The following is a 21,174-nucleotide window of genomic DNA, read 5'->3' as shown; positions in this document are numbered from 1 at the left end:
CCACAAGTTTTCAATTGGGTTAAGGTCAGGAGACTGACTAGGCCACTGCAACACCTTGATTTTTTGCCTCTTGAACCAGGCCTTGGTTTTCTTGGCTGTGTGCTTTGGGTCGTTGTCTTGTTGGAAGATGAAATGACGACCCATCTTATGATCCTTGATGGAGGAGCGGAGGTTCTTGGCCAAAATCTCCAAGTAGGCCGTGCTATCCATCTTCCCATGGATGCGGACCAGATGGCCAGGCCCCTTGGCTGAGAAACAGCCCCACAGCATGATGCTGCCACCACCATGCTTGACTGTAGGGATGGTATTCTTGGGGTCGTATGCAGTGCCATCCAGTCTCCAAACGTCACGTGTGTGGTTGGCACCAAAGATCTCGATCTTGGTCTCATCAGACCAGAGAACCTTGAACCAGTCAGTCTCAGAGTCCTCCAAGTGATCATGAGCAAACTGTAGACGAGCCTTGACATGACGCTTTGAAAGTAAAAGGTACCTTACGGGCTCGTCTGGAACGGAGACCATTGCGGTGGAGTACGTTACTTATGGTATTGACTGAAACCAATGTCCCCACTGCCATGAGATCTTCCAGGAGCTCCTTCCTTGTTGTCCTTGGGTTAGCCTTGACTCTTCGGACAAGCCTGGCCTCGGCACGGGAGGAAACTTTCAAAGGCTGTCCAGGCCGTGGAAGGCTAACAGTTCCATAAGCCTTCCACTTCCGGATGATGCTCCCAACAGTGGAGACAGGTAGGCCCAACTCCTTGGAAAGGGTTTTGTACCCCTTGCCAGCCTTGTGACCCTCCACAATCTTGTCTCTGATGGCCTTGGAATGCTCCCTTGTCTTTCCCATGTTGACCATGTATGAGTGCTGTTCACAAGTTTGGGGAGGGTCTTAAATAGTCAGAAAAGGCTGGAAAAAGAGATAATTAATCCAAACATGTGAAGCTCATTGTTCTTTGTGCCTGAACTACTTCTTAATACTTTAGGGGAACCAAACAGATTTCTGATGGGTTGAGGGGTTGAATAATAAATGACCCTCTGAAAAGACTTTTCACAATTAAAAAAATAAATAAATAAATAAAGAAATAACATTCTTTTTTGCTGCAGTGCATTTCACACTTCCAGGCTGATCTACAGTCCAAATGTCACAATGCCAAGTTAATTCCAAATGTGTAAACCTGCTAAATCTGCAGGGGGTTGAATACTACTTGTAGGCACTGTATATACGTGTGTCATCCCCTCCTGTATATAGTATATACCTGTATGTCATCTCCTCCTGTATATAGTATATACCTGTATGTCATCTCCTCCTGTATATAGTATATACCTGTATGCCATCTCCTCCTATATATAGTATATACCTGTGTGTTATCTCCCCTGTATACAGTATATACCTGTATGTCATCTCCTCCTGTATATAGTATATATCTGTGTGTCATCTGCTCCTGTATATAGTATATACGTGTGTCATCTCCCCTGTATATAGTATGTACCTGTATGTCATCTCCTCCTGTATATAGTATATATCTGTGTGTCATCTCCTCCTGTATATAGTATATATCTGTGTGTCATCTCCTCCTGTATTAGACCTCATTCACATGTTATTTGGTCAGTATTTTTACCTCAGTATTTGTAAGCTAAATTGGCAGCCTGATAAATCCACAGCCAACAGGAAGCCCTCCCCCCTGGCAGTATATATACAAACACATAATAGACAAGTCATGTGACTGACAGCTGCCGTATTTCCTATATGGTACATTTGTTGCTCTTGTAGTTTGTCTGCTTATTAATCATTTTTATTTTTGAAGGATAATACCAGACTTGTGTGTGCTTTAGGGCGAGTTTCATGTGTCAAGTTGTGTGTGTTGAGTTGCGTGTGGCGACATGCATGTAGCGACTTTTGTGAGATGAGTTTTGTGTGGCGACATGCATGTAGCAACTTTTTGTGTGTCGAGTTGCATGTGACAGGTTAGTGTAGCAAGTTGTGTGCAGCAAGTTTTGTGCATGGCGAGTTTTGCGCGTGGCAAGTTTTATGTGTGGTGGGTTTTGAGTATGTGCAAGTTTTGTGTGAGACAACTTTTGCATGTGTTGCAACTTTTGTGCATGTGGCAATTTTTCCGCGTGTGCAAGTTTTGCGTGTGGTGAATTTTCCATGAGGTGAGTTTTGCACGTGTGGCTAGTTTTGTGTGAGCCTAGCTTTGCATGTGGCGAGTTTTGCATGTGGCGAATTTTGCGAGTGGTGAGTTTTGAGCGGTGACTTTTGTGTTTCGACTTTTATGTGGCGAGGTTGGTGTATGTGTGGTGAAATGTGTGCTGAGGGTGGTATATGTGTTCAAGCACGTGGTAGTGTGTGGCGCATTTTGAGTGTGTGTTCATATCCCCATGTGTGGTGAGTATCCCATGTCAGGGCCCCACTTTAGCAACTGTACGGTATATACTCTTTGGTGCCATCGCTCTCATTCTTTAAGTCCCCCTTGTTCACATCTGGCAGCTGTCAATTTGCCTCCAACACTTTTCCTTTCACTTTTTCCCCATTGTGTAGATAGGGGCAAAATTGTTTGGTGAATTGGAACGTGCGGGGTTAAAATTTGGTCTCACAATCTAGCCTATGACGCTCCCGGGGTCCAGACGTGTGAGTGTGCAAAGTTTTGTGGCTGTAGCTGCGACAGTGCAGATGCCAATCCTGGACATACACACACACACACACACACACACACACACACACACACACACACACACACACACACACACACACACACACACACACACACACACACACACACACACACACATTCAGCTTTATATATTAGATATACACATATAATCCAGAACACAGAATAATGTATGGGTAAGAAATTTAACTCAGGGAATTATTTTTAATGTTTTTTTAAATTTATATTGCACAGAAACGTAACACAAATCACGTAATACTCTATGGATTAAAATGTGTTTTTTCACCTCCCTCCAAAAACTGCTGCTATATATTTGCCAACGGACGGCACAGTCCTAATCCTTTTCTACAGACTGGATTCTGTCACTATCCCTGCTCCTGGGGCTCTCTCTCCCTCTATAGGCTAAATGCAGATTGTATGTGATACAAACAGCAAAGCAAACGATTAGCAAACAGAAGGCTTCTTAGTATGATGGCCCAGCTTCAGCACCAATATTAAGACTACAGGCCTCTGATTCACTATTCTGTGCACACAGAGTTCTAGCACTCTCTCTCTCCAATATGGAGTGTCACAGAGCTGTGCAATGGTGTCAATGTACTGAGCCAGGTGGAGTCTGTTCTTTTATAGTCCTTCATGATGTCACACGGTCAGCCAATCATAATAATGCTACAGCCATGATGGCTATGGCTTTAAAGTGATGTGCAGGTAATCTCCGCATGCTTTTTGGCTGTGTAACAGGCGCTAAAAAAGCAGGATGGTGATTAGAGTTTTACATAGAGCAACGTCTATTACTTGATGAGTAACAAATTCATCCGAGCATTGTGATACTTGAGTGATAACCAAGTACAGTATCACCGAGCTTGTTCGCTCATCACTAATCACAAGTTATCCATTGAGTGTTTTTTATTATTGTATGGCTCAATTTAAAAAAATAATTATAAAATATTTAGTAGTTTTTTTGTGACAAGGCTCGTTAAAGGGTCGACATTGACTTGTAGGATTGCTACCTTCCAATATGTGGCACTAGAGTTCTAGCTCCCTTCCTGTCTGAAGAGACAATTTGCATAATTAGTAGTTTTTTCACATTTTTGCAGTTTTACTGTATCGATATTAATAGGGAAAACCATGATTTGGTTCCTAAGAAGTAGAATGTTGATGTGAAATAGAATTTTTATGAACATTTTCAAAAATTGCATCTTTAAGCAATATATTGACACAAATGGTGTCAAATAAAAATGTACATGGGTTTTTTTTTCATGGCTTATTGACACACCTTTTGTGATATGCAGTAATGCATTCTATCGATCAATTCAAATGGCTTGATTTGTGCACATATCCTGGCACACTGAGTCGCTATGGACCCTCATCTTTCTGTGCCACCAGCCATTATGCTTATGTGTGCTTTTATATTCTCTCCTTCAAGCATTGGTGATTTGCACATGATGAATGAAAGAGTTAATTTGATTAGCAAAGTGCTGCAGGAATAATGTAATGTCAACTGCACCAAGATAGTGTATTGCAATGATTTTTATGTTTTATTATAATTTGCACATTTATTATACTGTAAATTTCATTGTATATGTAATATAAGTTAGAGCTATGATCTCAACGTTGACATGTCTTTTTTACAGGTGAACAGTGCTTTTGCTTTCTGAGCAATCAGAATGACAGAGTCTGCTGATCTAAGAAATGACCTTCCAGGTAATACAATTACTGGTTCTTCATTAAAAACTCACACTCGTTTTGTCACCAACTTTTTGGGAAAAGGTGCGTTAGGCATGGGGATTCTTGCGCTGCACAGGATAGAACACAAGCCTTATCTTCCTCTGCAGTATCCCATTCTGTTCCAACTGCAGTGGATGCTACCTTGCAAAGACGTCGGTCTCAGCGTCTTGCTCAGACTCAGTCTGTGAGCATGGTTACCGCTGCCTCTCTGGGTTCAACTATGGTAACTAATAATTGACTGCAGTGAGCAATCGCTTCTCAGACTAAGTCCAGGTTTTGCTTTACTGCGCATGCTCGTGAGGAGACTTTGCTTTGGTCGTCGACAGTCACATGTTCAGGTCCTGGTCCGGCTCCGGATTGGCTCATGAGCAAGGTCCTGTCTGATTGACAAAATCTATAAAAAGATTGTTGGCGCGCCTGTCAGTGCACTAAGATCATTTATGTTATGTGTGAGGAACCTAATGGTACTGTGGAATCAGTTGTATGTGCTAAGGGCAGGCCTAGTGCCTGTAGAATTCCGGCTCCTCCAGAGAAGAGATTGTGTGTACAAATTCAGGGCTGGCGTTAGGCCTTTAGAATTCAATCTTCTCTGGAGAGGAGTTCTATGTGTGCTTGGAGTCCACTACCGGTTCCCCTGCAACAGTGGGGCTTGCGTACACCTGTGAAGCTAACAGGGTTCACGTTTAGCGACCATTATCACTCTGCAGCTGTGTGCCTATGAACACAGCTCTGCTGCAGAGTTTCTTTCCCGTCACTGTGTGTGATTGGCACAGCCACGTGCTTCTCCACTGTGTGACGTTTAACTCAGTGCGAGTCAGTTACGCTGGCTGCTTGTTTTGCCATTGTCCTCTTAGCTGCAGCATACAATCTCTGCATGGTGTGCGCCGGGTGGCGAACAAACTTTATTATCATATCTTATTTAGTGTGTGCCGCCGACCCTAACAAGGTGTGTCTTATAATCTGAAAAATATGGTAGTTTACATAATTTTGAGCAGAGAAACTTAAAATTCATCCTACCACATCAAGTTGACCCTACTAGAGAAGGTTTTAACCTCTAGTACAGAAAACTTACCATATGTCAAATTACATAATTTAATTTCCGATTACCTGATGCCCTGGGCTGTCACGCTAGTGTCGCAGCCGATGACCTGGGCTGCCACGCCAGTGTCCCAGATGTCCTGATGTCCTGCCTCTGTCCGATGTCCTGATGTCCTGCCTGTGTTCCGTTGTCCTGCCTGTGTTCCGTTGTCCTGCCTGTGTTCCGATGTCCTGCCTGTGTTCCAATGTCCTGCCTGTGTCCCGATGTCCTGCCTGTGACCCGATGTTCCATCGGTTCCCTGGGGTGCACCCTGTGATGACGTCTGTCCTGGGTCGGTGTCTGATGTTCTCCTGCTGAGCCAGTGCTATGCCTGAGGTCTGAGAGAGGCCGCTCTAGTAAGCCCGTGCCAGATGACCCTGGACTGCATCAACCCATGATGACCCTTGCCATCGTCTGAAGTCTGTCCAAGGTCGGTGTCTGATGTTCTCCTGCTGAGCCTGTGCTGCGCCTGAGGCCTGAGAAGCCGTCCTAGTAAGCCCGTGCCAGATGTCCCTGGACTGCATCAACCCGTGATGACCCTTGCCATCGTCAGAAGTCCATCTGAGGTCGGTGTCTGATGTTCTCCTGCTTAGCCTGTGCTGCGCCTGAGGCCTGAGAGAGAGGCCGTCCTAGCATGCCCGTGCCAGATAACCCCGGACTTCATCAACCCGTGATGTCCTCCTGCCCTCGTCTGTTAACCTGAGAGGTATACCTTACTCTGATGTGTGGAATCGGGATCCTGACATTTTGTTTCGTTATGTACTGTGTTTTCATTTAAGTAAACTTTGTTTCTTCATACCTGAAGTTGTGCGGTGTTATCTAGTTCTGCTTATCACCATCTTGTCCACATGCTCAGCTGCCACAGACCCTGCTCTCTGCCCTTCCCTAGTCTGGGTAGGTCCAGGTAACTCTATGTGGTCCAGTGGGTCCACTTTCCGTTCCCACTAGGGACGCTCACCCCACGTCGTTATGTTTGGCGACGTGGAGGCGTCGGCTCGGCCGCGTCTGCGGTCGCTGCCGTAACAGGTATAAAATTCTGTGACACATCTGTAGTGTCAGAATGAGCAATGCACCCTGTTAGGGCTGGCAGAACGCACCAAATAATATAAAGGAAGATATATGGTGCGTTCGCAGCCCGGGGTTCACCGTGCAGAGATGACACCAGCTGCTCTTTAATGGCGGACTATATAGAGGTATAATGTGAACATACATGGGTTAACTTCACCCGATATGTAAGGAGGCGAACCCTGTTGCTTCATAGGGCCGCAATACCACTGCGTGAACGCTATGGTTATGTTACAGGACTCTTCCCCAAGGACACAGGGTTAGAGTCCCTCTAGACCCACTGGCATTCGGCGCCGTAACTGCAGTGCCAGGGAGAAACTAAACTAATAGATTTTGCGCACTAGGTATGCGCAGTGCCACTCTGGCGGAAGCTGCTAACCACCCTAACTAGGGCCTGGAAAGCACACTTCTTCCGCAGAGTGCCGCACTGACGGATGCTGCTATTTAACACAGTATTCTCGTGCCGAGTGCTGGATGGCACAATCTGGCACTAGTCAGCTCAAACACCCAACCACATGCAACAACGCTAGGGAGGGGCATAATTAGGAGCTTTCACCAGATATGAAACACTCATCCACACACATGCAAACCTTTTATAGCTGCGTCCTTCTGGGACCTTCCCGGTGGTCCAATCAGGGCCGCTTCAGGAACTGAACATGTGACCCCTGACATCCAATGAGAGGTCGTCCCACAGGCATGCTCAGTTGACCGAAAGCAGAACTTAATCCCTGGAGCGTCTACTCGCCGCTGATTGCTGCTGGTTACAATAGCTGAAACTGGGAGGGCAGGAGTAACCAGATGCTCAGCAGACCGCAGAGGACATGGTTCGAGATTCCCCCTGTGCAGTGGCAGGAACTCGACACCTAACATTACCCCGCTCCTTGGGCCTCGCTACGTTCAAAAGCTGCAATGAGCTGAGGAGGCCAAATGTGCTCAACTGGTTCCCAGGTCCTGTCCTCTGGGCCATGACTCTTCCAGTCCACCAGATAGTATTTTTTGCCACATACCACCTTGCACCCAACAATAGCGATCACCTCATAATCTTCTGCAGACGAGCCCGATGTCCTGGCAGATGACTCAGAAAACCGGGACATGTGAACGGGTTTTAATAGGGACACATGAAAGGTGTTGGTGATACCTAGGTGTGGAGGAAGGGCCAGACGATAGACCACAGAGTTAACCTTTTCGAGGACCTTGAAGGGACCTACGTAGCGAGGCGCAAACTTAGTGGACTCAACTTGCAGCCTGATGTTATGAGCGGAGAGCCACACTAAGTCACCAGGAGAAAAGGTTGGAGCAGGGTGTCGGTGTGCATCGGCAGAGACCCTCATTCTCTCCTTGGAGGCCAGGATGGCATCCTGTGTGCGGTTCCAAATGTCACATGCCTCGGCCGCCCAATCTGCCACCATAGAGTCAGTGGAAGACAGGTGCATGGGCACAGGAACCCGCGGATGATGGCCATAGTTAAGGAGGAATGGGGTCTGCCCAGTGAAATCGGCTACGGCGCTGTTCAGCGCAAATTTCGCCCACGGTAGCAAGGATGCCCAGTCATTCTGCCTGGCCAAAACAAAATGTCACAGATATGTGACCAGGGTCTAGTTGGCCCTCTCTACCAACCCATTCATCTCAGGATGGTATGCTGAAGAGAGACTCAGCTCAATGCTGAGTAGGTGACAAAGCTCTCTCCAGAAACAAGACGCGAACTTGGGACCCGGTCACTGACAATTTTGTCAGGCATACCGTGTAGACTAAAAACGTGCTTAATGAACAGCACTGCCAAGGAACATGAGAAGGCACCCGCGGAAGAGGCACCAGGTGCACCATTTTGGAAAAAATGGTCTGTGACTACCCAAATAACAGTGCAGCCACGGGACTTGGGTAAGCCCACCACAAAGTCCGTCCCGACCATTTCACAGGGCCTGTCCGCCACTGGCAGGGGGTTAAGTAGCCCAGAAGGCTGTTGTTGAGGAGACCTATTCTTGGCGAAGGAGACACACGCCCGAATATAGTCTACAATGTCACGCACCTTATGTGGCCACCAGGACATCCTCGCCAGGAGCTCAGATGTCCTCTTAGTCCCAAAATGTCCACCCACCCTGGATGAGTGAGCCCAAGAGAGAACCTCCAGTTACAAATTAGGTGGCACAAAAGTCTTGCCAGGGGGCACAGACTCTAGCGAAACCATGGCCACGGTCCTCAGGCTCTCAGAGGAGACAATTAACTGAGTCTCCTCCTCCTCCTCCTCCTGAGTCTCCTCCTCACTACGGAGCGGGAGAGAGCATTGGCACGAATGTTCTTCTCCCCGAAAAGAAAATGGAGGGTGAAATGGAACCGGGAGAAGAACAGGGACCATCTAGCCAGGCGGGAATTTAGCCCCTGGGTAGTTTGAAGGTATACCAAATTCTTGTGGTCGGAGTAAACTTGAAGGGAAAACGAGCCCCCTCCAGGATGTGTCTCCACTCCGAGAAGGCCAACTTCATAGCTGGCAACTCCTTGTCCCCGATGAAATAATTCCTCTCTGCTGGTGTGAAGGTATTGGAGAAAAAGAAGCAAGGATGCTTCGAACCTTGAGCATCCTTTTGGAAGAGGACTGCTCGAGCACCGACGGATGATGCATTCACCTCCATTATAAATGGTTTATCTACATCGGGGCAATGTAAAATGGGAGCGCTAGTGAAGTGAGACTTGATAGAGAAGAAGGCCTTGGAGACCTCTTCCGACCACAATTTGGGATTTGCTCCGTTCTTGGTGTGGGCTATCAAGGGAGCTACCAAAGTTGAGAAGTGGGGAATGAACTGGCGATATTAGTTAGGGAGCTACCAAAGTTGAGAAGTGGGGAATGAACTGGCGATATTAGTTAATTAACCCCATAAAGCACTGCACTGCTTTGAGAGAATGGAGATCCTGCCAGTCCATCACAGCTTGTAGTTTGGCAGGATCCATAGCCAATCCCCAGCTGGAGATGATATAGCCCAGAAAAGTCAAGGACTCCTGCTCAAATACACACTTCTCCAACTTGGCATAGAGGGAGTTTGCCCATAAGAGGTTGAAGACTTTGCAAACATCTCTCCGGTGGGAATCTATATCTGGAGAGTAGATGAGAATATCATCCAGTTAGACTATGACCTGCAAAATGGCAGGGGCATTACAGAGCCCGAAAGGCATCACTAGATACTCGTAGTGGCCTTCCCTGGTATTAAATGCCGTTTTCCATTCGTCCCCCTCATGGATGAGATCAGGTTGTAAGCACCCTGCAGATCAAGCTTAGTAAAAAATCTTTGCTCCCCACAACCTATCTATAGCTATATATAGCTCAGATATCGGGGCAGAGGGTACTTGTTCTTAATGATGATGGCATTAAGACTCCTGTAATCTATGCATGGACGTAGTTCTCCGTTCTTTTTCTGCACGAAGAAGAACCCCGCTCCTGCAAGTGACACTGACTTCCTAATAAATCCTCTTGCCAGATTCTCCTGGAGTCATTGCCTCCATCCCGGGAGAGATAGTAGATAGACTCGACCCCAGGGAGCTTCAGCACCAGGCAAGAGGTCAAAAGGACAGTCATAGGGGTGGTGAGGCGGAAGGCTCTTTGCAGCCTTCTTGGAGAACATGTCAACAAAGGGCCAATAGTGCTTGGGAAGAGAGGAAAGATCTGCAGGTACCTCTGTAGTAGCAACCTGAACGCACTCCCTCGGACATCTGCCCTCACAGGATTCACTCCATCCCCAAATTTTCCCTGTAGACCACTCTATATGAGGGGAGTGGTAACGCAACCAGGGTATCCCTAACAGGACCTCATCAATTCCCTCAGGAATGACAAGCAGGGAGATTATTTCCTGATAGGATGGTGACATAGAAAGGGTAAATGGGATGGTTTGATGTGTTATCTGTGAAGGCAGTGTTGACCCGTTCACCACTCGTATGGGTCACTGGTTTAGCGAGCATCACCAGGGGTATTGCGTGCTGTTGGGAGAAGGCAGCTGACATGACGTTGCCCTCCGCCCCGGAATCCATGCAAAGCTCTACCGTATGAGTAGATGGGTCTATGGTTATTGTCCCCTTTAAGGACAGTTTGGAGAAAAACGCAGCTGTGTCCTATGGTCACTAAATGGGGACATTTTCCCTACCGCTGAGGACATCTGGAGGCAAGATGTCCTGACTGCTGGCAGACATGACACACCTTGAGTGCACGAGCGGTCCGAGACTTAGATCCCGCTCATGACACCTCCATGGCCTCATGTGGCGTGGACGCCTGGACCGGAGATTCCAGAGGATTGGCGAAAGTGGGAGCCAGCCAAAACCTCTGCCTACACTGGGCTCGCTCCAACCTTCGCTCGTTAAAACGAAGGTTGATGCGAGTTGATACCGCTATTAGATCCTCCAGTGTGGCAGGAATCTCCCTAGTGGCCAAAGTGTCCTTCATATGATCAGCCTGCTCCCTCCAAAATACTGGGAAAAGGACTTTATCCGGCCACTCCAGCTCAGATACTAAAGTCCGGAAGTCGACAGCAAAATGGCTGACCATAGAAGAGCCCTGTGTCAATGCCAGCAGTTGGAGCGCCGTATCATGTGTGACTCGAGGTCCCAAAAAGACCTGTTACAGTGTGCTCAGGAACCGTGGAGGATTCTGCACCACATGATCGATGCGCTTCCTCAGTGGCGTAGCCCACTCCAGCACCCTGTCCAACAGGAGGGATATGATAAATCCCACCTTTGCCCGCTCTGGGAAAACGTGCAGCCAGGAGCTCAAGTTGTATTACACACTGGCTCACAAATCCCCTACACAGCTTACTGTCACCAGAAAACTTATCTGGCAAGGGAAGGTGGGATAAGGTAGGAACAGGGGTGGCAGTGGACAAACTGGCTGCAGCCACGCTAGCAGCCTGAACAGCTACTGTGGTAACATCCATGGCTGAGGTTGTGTGTTCGAGAGCTGCCAACCTGCCCTCCAGCTGCTGCATGTACCGCTGCAGTCGCTGTTCGTCCGCCATTACTAGCCAGACCCTGGCGCTAGGATAATGTTAGGGCTGGCGAAATGCACAAAATAATATAAAGGTAGATATATGGTGCGTTCGCAGTCCAGGGTCCACTGTGCAGAGATGACACCATGGTATAATGTGAATACACACGGGTTAACTTCACCCGGTATGTAAGGAGACGAACCCTGTTGCTTCACAGGGCCGCAATACCGCTGAGTGAATGCAAGTGTTAGGTCACAGGACTCTGCCCCAAGGACATAGGGTTAGAGTCCCTCTAGACCCACTAGCCGTACCAGGGAGAAACTAAGCTAATAGATTTAGCGCACTAGGTGCGCACAGTGCCGTTCTGGCGGACACCACTCTGACAGTACACATGTGCCTCCGCTCCGTACAACTCGTACACACAAGCCTCCGCTCCGCACACCTCATACACACGCGTCTCTGCTCCGTACACCTTGTACACACGCGCCTCCACTCCGTGCACACGTGGCTCTGCTCCGTACACCTCGTACACACACGTCTCTGCTCCACACACCTCATACACACGTGGCTCCACTCTGCACACCTCGTACACACGTGGCTTAGCTCTGCACATCTCGTACACACGCGGCTCTGCTCCGCACACCTTGTACACACGCGGCTCCGATCCGCACACCTTGTACACACATACACCTCGTACACACATGACTCCGATCCATACACCTTGTAAACATGTGGTTCTGCTACATCCACAATGTAAACCCCTCCTGACCCCAACACATAAACTTACCCTCATCCAGCACCATGACAACCAGCACAGCAGAGTCCTGCATACACGGAGGCCCCTGATCTTTTGACTTCTGACTCCTCCCCTCCTGTGACCTCATCACAGTTCTAGTGCGCAAAGAGCAGCCATCCGGATGTTTTTAGCTGTAGAGGAAATTTCCCGATGTCTCTTAGCAACCAGTCCAATGGATCACAGTTCAGTGGAGGAAAAGTAAGATCCTGGCTGTGACAGCGGGGCAGAGTCTCAAAATCAGGTCTGTCCCACTGGATCTGGAACAGTTGGGAGGTCTGCAGATGATGGAAAGCAGGACTTAGTCCCTGGAGCGTCTGCTTGCTGCTGATTACTGCTGGATACAATAGCTGAATCTGGGAGGGCAGCAGTAAACAGATGCTCAGCATCAGCTTGAGCAAGATGCTGGGAATGATGTCTCTGCTGAGCAGGCTCCTCTGCAGCTGGGGAAGAATGGGAGACCGTAGATGACATGGTTCGAGATTCCCCCTGTGCAATGGTGGGAGCTCAACACCATACACACCCCTAGATGAATTCTTTTAGAGGTGTAGTCTGTAAAATTGGGTCCCTCATGGGGAATTCTTTTGTTCTGGCACCTTAGGGGTTTAGTGGGTCTTCCACAAACAATAACAGTAACATCAGAGCTATAATATGGCGCTCCTTCCCTTCTGAACTTTACACTGTGCTGGAAAAGTATTTCCTGATTACATGTAGGGTATTGGCACACTCAGAAGAAAGTGATAAAGAATTTGAAGGGTCCATTTTTCCCGCCAGCCCTTACAAAAATTAAAAACTTGCGGCTAAAACAACATTTTAGTGGTAAAAATGAAATTATTCTTTCTTCACAGCTCAATTGTTTAAAATTCTGTGAGGCACATGTTGTGTCAACATGCTGTTTGCTCCCCTGGAAGAATTCATTGGTGGTGTAATTTGTAGGATGAGGGCACTTATGGGGTGGTTTATGCTGCTCTGGCACCTAAGGGACTCTTCCAATGTGACATGGCACCCTCAAACCATTCCAGCAAAATCTGAAATTTTAATATGACGCTCCTTCCCTTCTGAGCTTTGCACACTGCCTTAAAAGTAGTCGAAAACATTTGGGGTATTGCTGTGATCAGGAGAAATTGTACAACAAATTTTGGAGTCCATTTTGTAACGAATGGAAGCGAAGGAACCGATGTTGCAGTGCACATTCGTTGATTGCAATTTTAATGGAACCACTGGACTATGGTCTGGGGGTCTCCGAAGGGGGCGTGACTGTGTGAGCCCCAGACACCCGTATTAAGATCCCTCAAACAGGGTCAGAATGGTATGTCCAAGGGACACACGTGCTACCTCCAGTTAGTCCCCGGACACGTGGTAGCTGTCCCAGCAGAACTGGAGGACTGGCAGAGATAACAGGTGGCGTTGACTGGGAACACCTTAGTGCAACGCGCGCGGTCCTTTTAAGAGGGAGCATACGCAAATTTAGCATTGTGCCCGGGTCTAAAACTGAACCTTGGGCGACACCGACACATAGGGGGCAAGATGAGGAGGCGGTATCTGAGTGTGAGACACTGTGTGTCCAGTCTGTATGTCCTGTCTGTTAATTACCATGAGAGCCAACAAACGCCCAAGACTGTAATGGCAAGAGATCAGAAAGTTTGTAGTAAGAGGGAATGGTCAACTGTGTCATAAGCAGATGCCAGGTCCAGGAAATGGAGGAGGACAAACTAGTTCCGCTTTTATTTTGTGGTTAGTAGGTCATTGGTGACTTTAGTCTGGGCAGTTTCAGTGAAATGGTGCGGTCAGAAGCCATATTGTAAGAGGTCAAAGAGGGAGCAAGAGCAAGTGAGAGGACAGTTCAAAATGGACGTGTTGTTCCAATTGTTTGGAGGCATAGGGGAGAATTGAGATGGGGCAATGGCTAGACACAGATGTTGGGTCAAGGGATTACTTTTTGAGGATGGGTGTGATAGAGGTATGTTTAAATCAGGAAGGGAAGACACCAGTTGTCAGTGACAGGTTGAAGAGGTGGATTAGGCTTAGGATGAAGACTGTGGTAAGTTTTTGAATAAGGTGGGACGTTATTGAGTCAAGGTCATAAGTGGTGAGGCAAAGTGTTCAGCTGAGATAAGAGGAGAAATAGGAGGAGCTGTGGACGTAGGATGAAATTTAAAGTACAGAATAGCTGTTTAGAGTTGTGAGACAGGTATGATATGAGAGATGAGAAGTAGGCTTGTTTTACTGCAGTGAACAATTGTGTAGCATTTTTACAACTTCTGTTACTGGAGGGGCTACTCCACTCCCTTTCTTTGGCAGTGACCCAGTGGTACGCTTTGGAGATGAGGAACAGAAAGAACATGTGCTCCAATAGATGGCACGCGCTGCATCAAGTGGCCTCTGCTTCTCATCCTCCACCTTAACATGACACACAGTGCAGTCCTCAGAGTAGCATTCCAATTACCCTTGTTTTTCCCCACATCACAACTCTCCAACTGCCCAACTTACTGTAGGGAAACACAGATGGCTGAATCTGCAGATCTGTTCACACATTCTATGCCAAGGGCATCAGAAGTGAACTCCAAAGATTCAAAGAGTCAAGAGGAGGAAATCATCTGCAGTGATGCCCACATTTTTTTCAGTTTGATCCAGGGCCGGACAAAGTAGGGTCTGAGCATAATTAAAACCCTTGTAAATAGACATTAACCCCGGGGGATGGAGGTGACCCTGATGAGGCTCAGATACTGACTGTACTGTGCTGTCAGTGTTGGAAGATGAGGAAGGTGACTCTCAGGGTGAGGAGTGGGAGAATAGAGAGGATGACAATGAGGTGGTAGATCCCACTTGGTGTAAACCCAGAGACATGCAGCTGAGGAACTCAGCAGAGGAGGAGAGGGAGGAAGATGAGGAGTTTACCTTGCGGCTTCCTGCAGACACAGAGATATGCAACCATGACAAGCAATGCATCCTCAGCTCCAACTCTGTCAGTGCCCAACAGCATTTGCAGGTCTGTAGTTGCCTAGTTTGGGTCTTTTTTCAGACAAAAATCTCGTTATCTGCCAACTTTTTTTAAAATGACAGAGAGGAGTTAAAAAAATGCAATAATTTCACTACCACATGCATGAACATGCGCAATCAACATGTGTTATTCTGGGAATCTCAGTGTGCTAAAATGCAGACTAGTGGGCCTCACCAACCACTGTCCACCCCATTAACCGCATCTTCTGATTCTTCCTCCTCCCTCACCGTGGCAACTGTTATCACACAGGTCTCCGGCCACAGAACTTCCACTTGTTTACCCGCTACAGTAGGGATGTGTAAGAGCTCATCAGCTGATATAGAAGTGGACATGCCTGCTGTTTTTGACTGATCTTAGATAACAAGCACACCCCATCTTTCTCAATCTACCAAAACATCTCCGCTTTCACATCTCTCACAGTCCAGCAGCTTATCGTGTTCACCCTACGCTACCCTCTGTCAGCACAGCAGCCAGCCCTCACTTGTGCAGTTATGCTCACCTAAAAGATTGTTTCTTCCTACACATGGTATACCAAAAGGCCAGTACCTAAGGTTATGACGGAACTGTTCCAATCAGAGAGATTTCAAATTAAAGGCGGATGACCTCAGGCAGACGTTTCTAGCCAGGGGCTTCCCAGATCGAATATTGAGGGAGGCTTTTCTATACGCTAATGGACAAAATAGAGGAACTCTCCTGACACCCATGAATAGGGAAGGGGAGACACCTAAAGAAACAAAATTAATCTGCACATTTGATAATGGAGCATCATTGGTCAGGAAAATTTTGAGAGAGCATTGGGGGATCCTGGGGATGGATGAGGACCTTAGGGACATTGTAGGTGAAGAACCCTGTATTACCTACTGCAGGTGCAGGACTTTGGGGGTCAGACTTGTGCAGAGTCATTTTAGCACACCTAAGAAACAAACATGGTTGCCTAAGAAACCAGCAGGTTGCTATAAATGCGGCAACTGCATGGCATGTGGTTCTATACAAGCCGGTAAAGAGTTCTTTAATGATAACACACAGCAAACTTTTAAAATGAAAGAGTTCATCAACTGTAAGACCACTGGTGTGATCTACAGGGCCACGTGCGAATGCGGTATAACATATATTGGAAATTCAGAAGATGAGTGTGTGAGCACCTAGGTGACATACGTAATCAGAGGGACACCCCCATTGCAAAACATGTCAATGAGATGCATTGTGGGGGATATTAAGGTTATACGCTTTATGGGAATTGACAAAATACACATGCTACCTGGGGAGTGGGGGGGTGGGGTGATCTTAATAGGATGCTCCTGCAGAGCGAGGCAAGTTGGATCTTCTCACTGGATACGTGTCACCTCCGGGGCATGAATGATCAGCTAAGTTATGGATGTTTTGTATAAAGGGGTTTTAATCTACTACTTTATCATCATTTACATATACCTCAGTTATGCATTTTGTTTATAAAAGGGGTTACTACTTTATTGTCCTCCACATATTTCATCATCTAATTCCTCATTAGGATTATGTTTGGTCTGTCAAGAGGAACTGCTAAGGAAAACAAAATTGAAGTGTGCCTATTACTGTATGACTTGTAGGGACTGAGTCAATGCTCTTCACCATGATAGTCTACTTGACAGCTCTATGTAGGGTATTATACCACTACTGTTACAGTGGACTATCTTGTACTCTTGGACCCAATTTTTATGCAACTTTGGATTTGTCTCCTCATAAATCTGTTATCTCCATCTCAGCTCCTCTGTATAGCTTTATTTGTAGTACCTAATATGAACCTATGCTCCTGTTGGGGTGGTTGGAGTATGGGCCCATCACTTAGACTTTTTATTACCTACATGTGGGCAATCGTTTAATTTATTTTTGTGCCTACTGTCCCAATGTGCCTCTGGGTTCCCATTATACTTTGCAGCCCTGGGTATATCTAGAGTTTACTTTCGCTTTTTTGCGTCCCAGGAGCTGGAACGCACCATGGACCACATATTCATTAATACTTAGAAGTGACGCGGACCAGATGGCGTCAGTATTTCCGGTGTCCGAACGCTCCATGTCCATGAGCACGAACGCCCGGTATGTTTAATGGGCGGAAGTGACGCATTTAACATGACGTTGTGACATCCGGTGAGTGTGCATTCCAGTACTTGCAGCGCAACTGCCAGTGGGATTACCTATGCCTACACTGGATGCATGAATATGACGTCTACAATATGGCGTCATGATGTCTGGTAGGTGTGCGCTCCACATATTGGAACACTACTGCCGGAGATTGCACGTGTTGTGAGTATACACCTCCACTCTCACCTCTGTATCTATATGGGGGGTAACTGTATATGCTAATAGTTGTAGGAACATATCATATTACAAGATGTGGGCGGATACTAAATCCCGGACACGTCTGAAAAGGAGATCATTCTGAGACGGCATTGAGGATTCACTTTAGACTGCAGACACAGGCAGTCTTCTCACTCTATGGGCACCTAGCCACTGCGGGACCCATGATATATATACGGACTTCTTTCTGGACGATTTGTGCCTGTTGGCTCTTATTTATATTTTAACTCCCCTGATGATTTTCCACCATTGGAGTTGAAACGCGTAGGCAGAAGAGGAACACTGGTCATCTACATCTTTGGTGATTGTCCATAGTAGGGTCCACTTGGGGCCTGTCCTTGTGAGGACAGGAGTTTTACAGGGGCATACACGGAAGATAGTATTGATAACCCCACTCCTCATCCATACCCCTGGACCATGACTTCTCAGTTTGAGAGACTGGAAAGCAAACTGCTACATTGATATGTCTGTCTTCATTGGTGAGGCCGATCCAATTTTTTATCTTTGAGCACTGGTTCACTTGAGCACTTTGTCAATGTTTGTGTTTATTTGTTGGGTGTCTAAGATTTTACATATATCATTAAAAGTTATGTTTTAATATTGGGATATCCTCCATAGCTAATTTCTCTTCCTACACATGGCAAAGCAAAGAGTTTGAACTTAGCCATCTTCAATCTAATAATAATAATAACCTTTATATAGGATAAAGCTATTCCATAGTATAGAATTATAGGTGAGATGCTCTGCAGGGAACGAGAATAACATAGAATTATATGTGAGATGCTCTGCAGAACAGAGAATAGTATAGCATTATAGGTGAGATGCTCTGCCGGGCAGGAGAATAATATGCCAGTCAATGCAGTGAATATGCATGAGGCTTAATGGGAAGGAGACTGATAAACCCCTTCTAGCATTTATCAATCTGTCTATTCACTCTATCTATCCTATCTGTCTGTCTTCTCAAAATTGCCCACATGGAAAATTACCCACATGGAAAATTGCCTACACGAAAAATTGCCCAAACAGAAAATTGCCCAAACAGAAAATTGCCAATTGCAGCATCACAAAGTTTCAGATATATGATATTTGAGGTGCAAGGTGAGGATGTTCACATGATATGTGAAAAATGCCCACAAACATGAACAGGGTCGGACTATGGTGTCTGGGGCCCACCAGGGGAATGGACTGTAGGTGCCCCCATACAGCTATATGCAAATATCTGTCAGTCGTTATCCCCATTACAGTGGAGCATCGGCTGTAAAACACAATTGGCTCATGCACATCTACTGTGCGCCCCCATAACTGGGATGTATAATTACTGTAGTGTACATTAATGGGGTTCTTTGGTTAAAACAAGTTATCACTGATCCATGGGCTCCACAGGATAGGTGATCGCTTAGGTCCAACCATTAGAAACTGCACCGATCGGAAGAATGAGGAAGCTTTATCATTGATAGGACACTTATTCCCATTTTAAAATGGAGCGGCAGGTGGGATATCTGACAGCAGCTCCATTCATTATCTTTGGGGCTTCTAGAAAAAAAACAAGTGCAGCCACTCAGGGAATGAATAGATCAGTGGTCAAGTCGGACATGCCACTCCAGTCTAATGGGGATAACAAGTTCCACATTTTGCCGAATGGGTCCAAGCAGTCAGAACCCCACCAATCAATACGTTATCACTTATCCTGTGGATAGATGATTACTTTTTTCCACAGGAAACCCCTGTAAGTCCATCTCTGCTGCTGTGTTCCAAGTATCTAATCTCTAATCAAAATAAAGAATCTTCTACTAATTAATATCTGAGAGAACAAGTGACCGCCATACACAACACCAACACAATGTCCTATACTAAAACAAATATCACCACATACTGGAAGAAATACAACCACACTATGACCAGACCACAAAGTGACCGAATAATACTACATACAAGGGACAAATACCGCCACACCATGACAAGACCACATATTACCACCACATAGTGACCAAATAATATGACATATTACCAGCATATAGGGACCAAATAATACCACATACAAGAAGAAATTCTGCCCCACTGTGACCAGACCACAAATTACCACCACATAGTGACCAAATACTACAATACTGATTATGAATACAAACTACAATACTAACAATGTTATTACCACCAGTGACATTATACACAGGAGCTTTGCATATAGTGTCTGTGTACAGATAATACAGTGATCACTAGTGACATTATACGCAGGAGCTCTGTATATAGTGTCAGTGTACAGATAATACAGTGATCACCAGTGACATTATACACATGAGCTCTGTATGTAGTGTCAGTGTACAGATAATACAGTGATCACCAGTGACATTATACACAGGAGCTCTGTATATAGTGCCAGTGTACAGGTAATACAGGCATCACCAGTGACATTATACACAGGAGCTCTGTATATAGTGTCAGTGTACAGATAATACAGTGATCACCAGTGACATTATACACAGGAGCTCTGTATACAGTGTCATTGTACAGATAATACAGTGATCACAAGTGACATTATACACAGGAGCTCTGTATATAGTGTCAGTGTACTGGTAATACAGGGATCAATAGTGACATTATACACAGGAGCTCTGTACACAGTATATTGTGTGCATGTACATGTAATACACTGACTCACCAGTGACGTCTGTAATTGAAGTCCTTCATCTCCGCTCTTCTTCTTCAGCCAGCACAGACCACTGTCACTTCTTCCAGCCAGGACTCGGTCTCTGCAAAAAATAACACAGTCATCAAGAGCTGATCGCTTCCAGAACACTTTCCTCACTTTTTCCCTGACTTCTACACAACGTCAGATGAAGAAGAAAAGCTACATAGTACCGCCCTGCACAGTAAAAGGACCCCCCTTTTGTTCCCTCCATGAAAAAACAGTTTCATAAAAAGTAAATTATATTACAGTAGTATTAATGTTCCCCACTTGTTACCATAAACTAATATAACATGTTCCTCTTTCTGGTCCCCAAACAGTAATTAAGTCCCTCATCCTGGTTCCCTTTATTTAATAATCTCACCCAGCCTGGCCCCCTATATTTTATAATATGCCCCAGCCCTGCCCTCTATGTCCCTTGTGCAGCCTGGCCCCCAGATATCTATCCCGCTTCCCCAGCTATACACACCGACCCTCATATGTCCCTTGTCCTGCCCCACCATATATTTCTCCTGGAAATATATGTCTCTCCTGGTCTCTTGTCGTGGCTCCCCCATAGATATGCAACCTGCCCCTCCTCCCATATATATTCCTCCTGGTCTCTTGTACTGCCCCCCACCATATATCCATCCTGGCCCCTCATATATGCAACTTGCCCATATATATATATATATATATATATATATATATATATATATATATATATATATATATATATATATGCATCCTGATCCCTTGTCCTGCCCCCCTCCCCCATAAATCCATCTTGGCCCCATATATATATATATATATATATACATATATATATATATATATATATATATATATATATATGCATCCTGGCTGTACCATATATATGCATCTTGGCTCC

The 21,174-nt window shown here is 46.1% G+C and overlaps 1 protein-coding gene across 1 annotated transcript in view; it reads left to right on the top strand.

The window, feature by feature from the left end:
* LOC138681692 (KN motif and ankyrin repeat domains 1-like) overlaps positions 1-21,174 on the top strand; it is a 48,473-nt gene that overhangs the window by 10,249 nt on the left and 17,050 nt on the right. The window contains exon 2 of the mRNA XM_069769453.1: positions 4,298-4,367. Within this exon, the coding sequence (XP_069625554.1) occupies positions 4,331-4,367 (37 nt within the window). The 5' untranslated portion in view covers positions 4,298-4,330. The remainder of the gene's footprint in view (positions 1-4,297; positions 4,368-21,174) is intronic.

Source organism: Ranitomeya imitator, chromosome 5, assembly GCF_032444005.1.
Source record: "Ranitomeya imitator isolate aRanImi1 chromosome 5, aRanImi1.pri, whole genome shotgun sequence".
NCBI lineage: Eukaryota > Metazoa > Chordata > Amphibia > Anura > Dendrobatidae > Ranitomeya > Ranitomeya imitator.
Note: the sequence above shows the minus strand (reverse complement) of the source record. Positions and strands in the feature narration are given on the sequence as shown.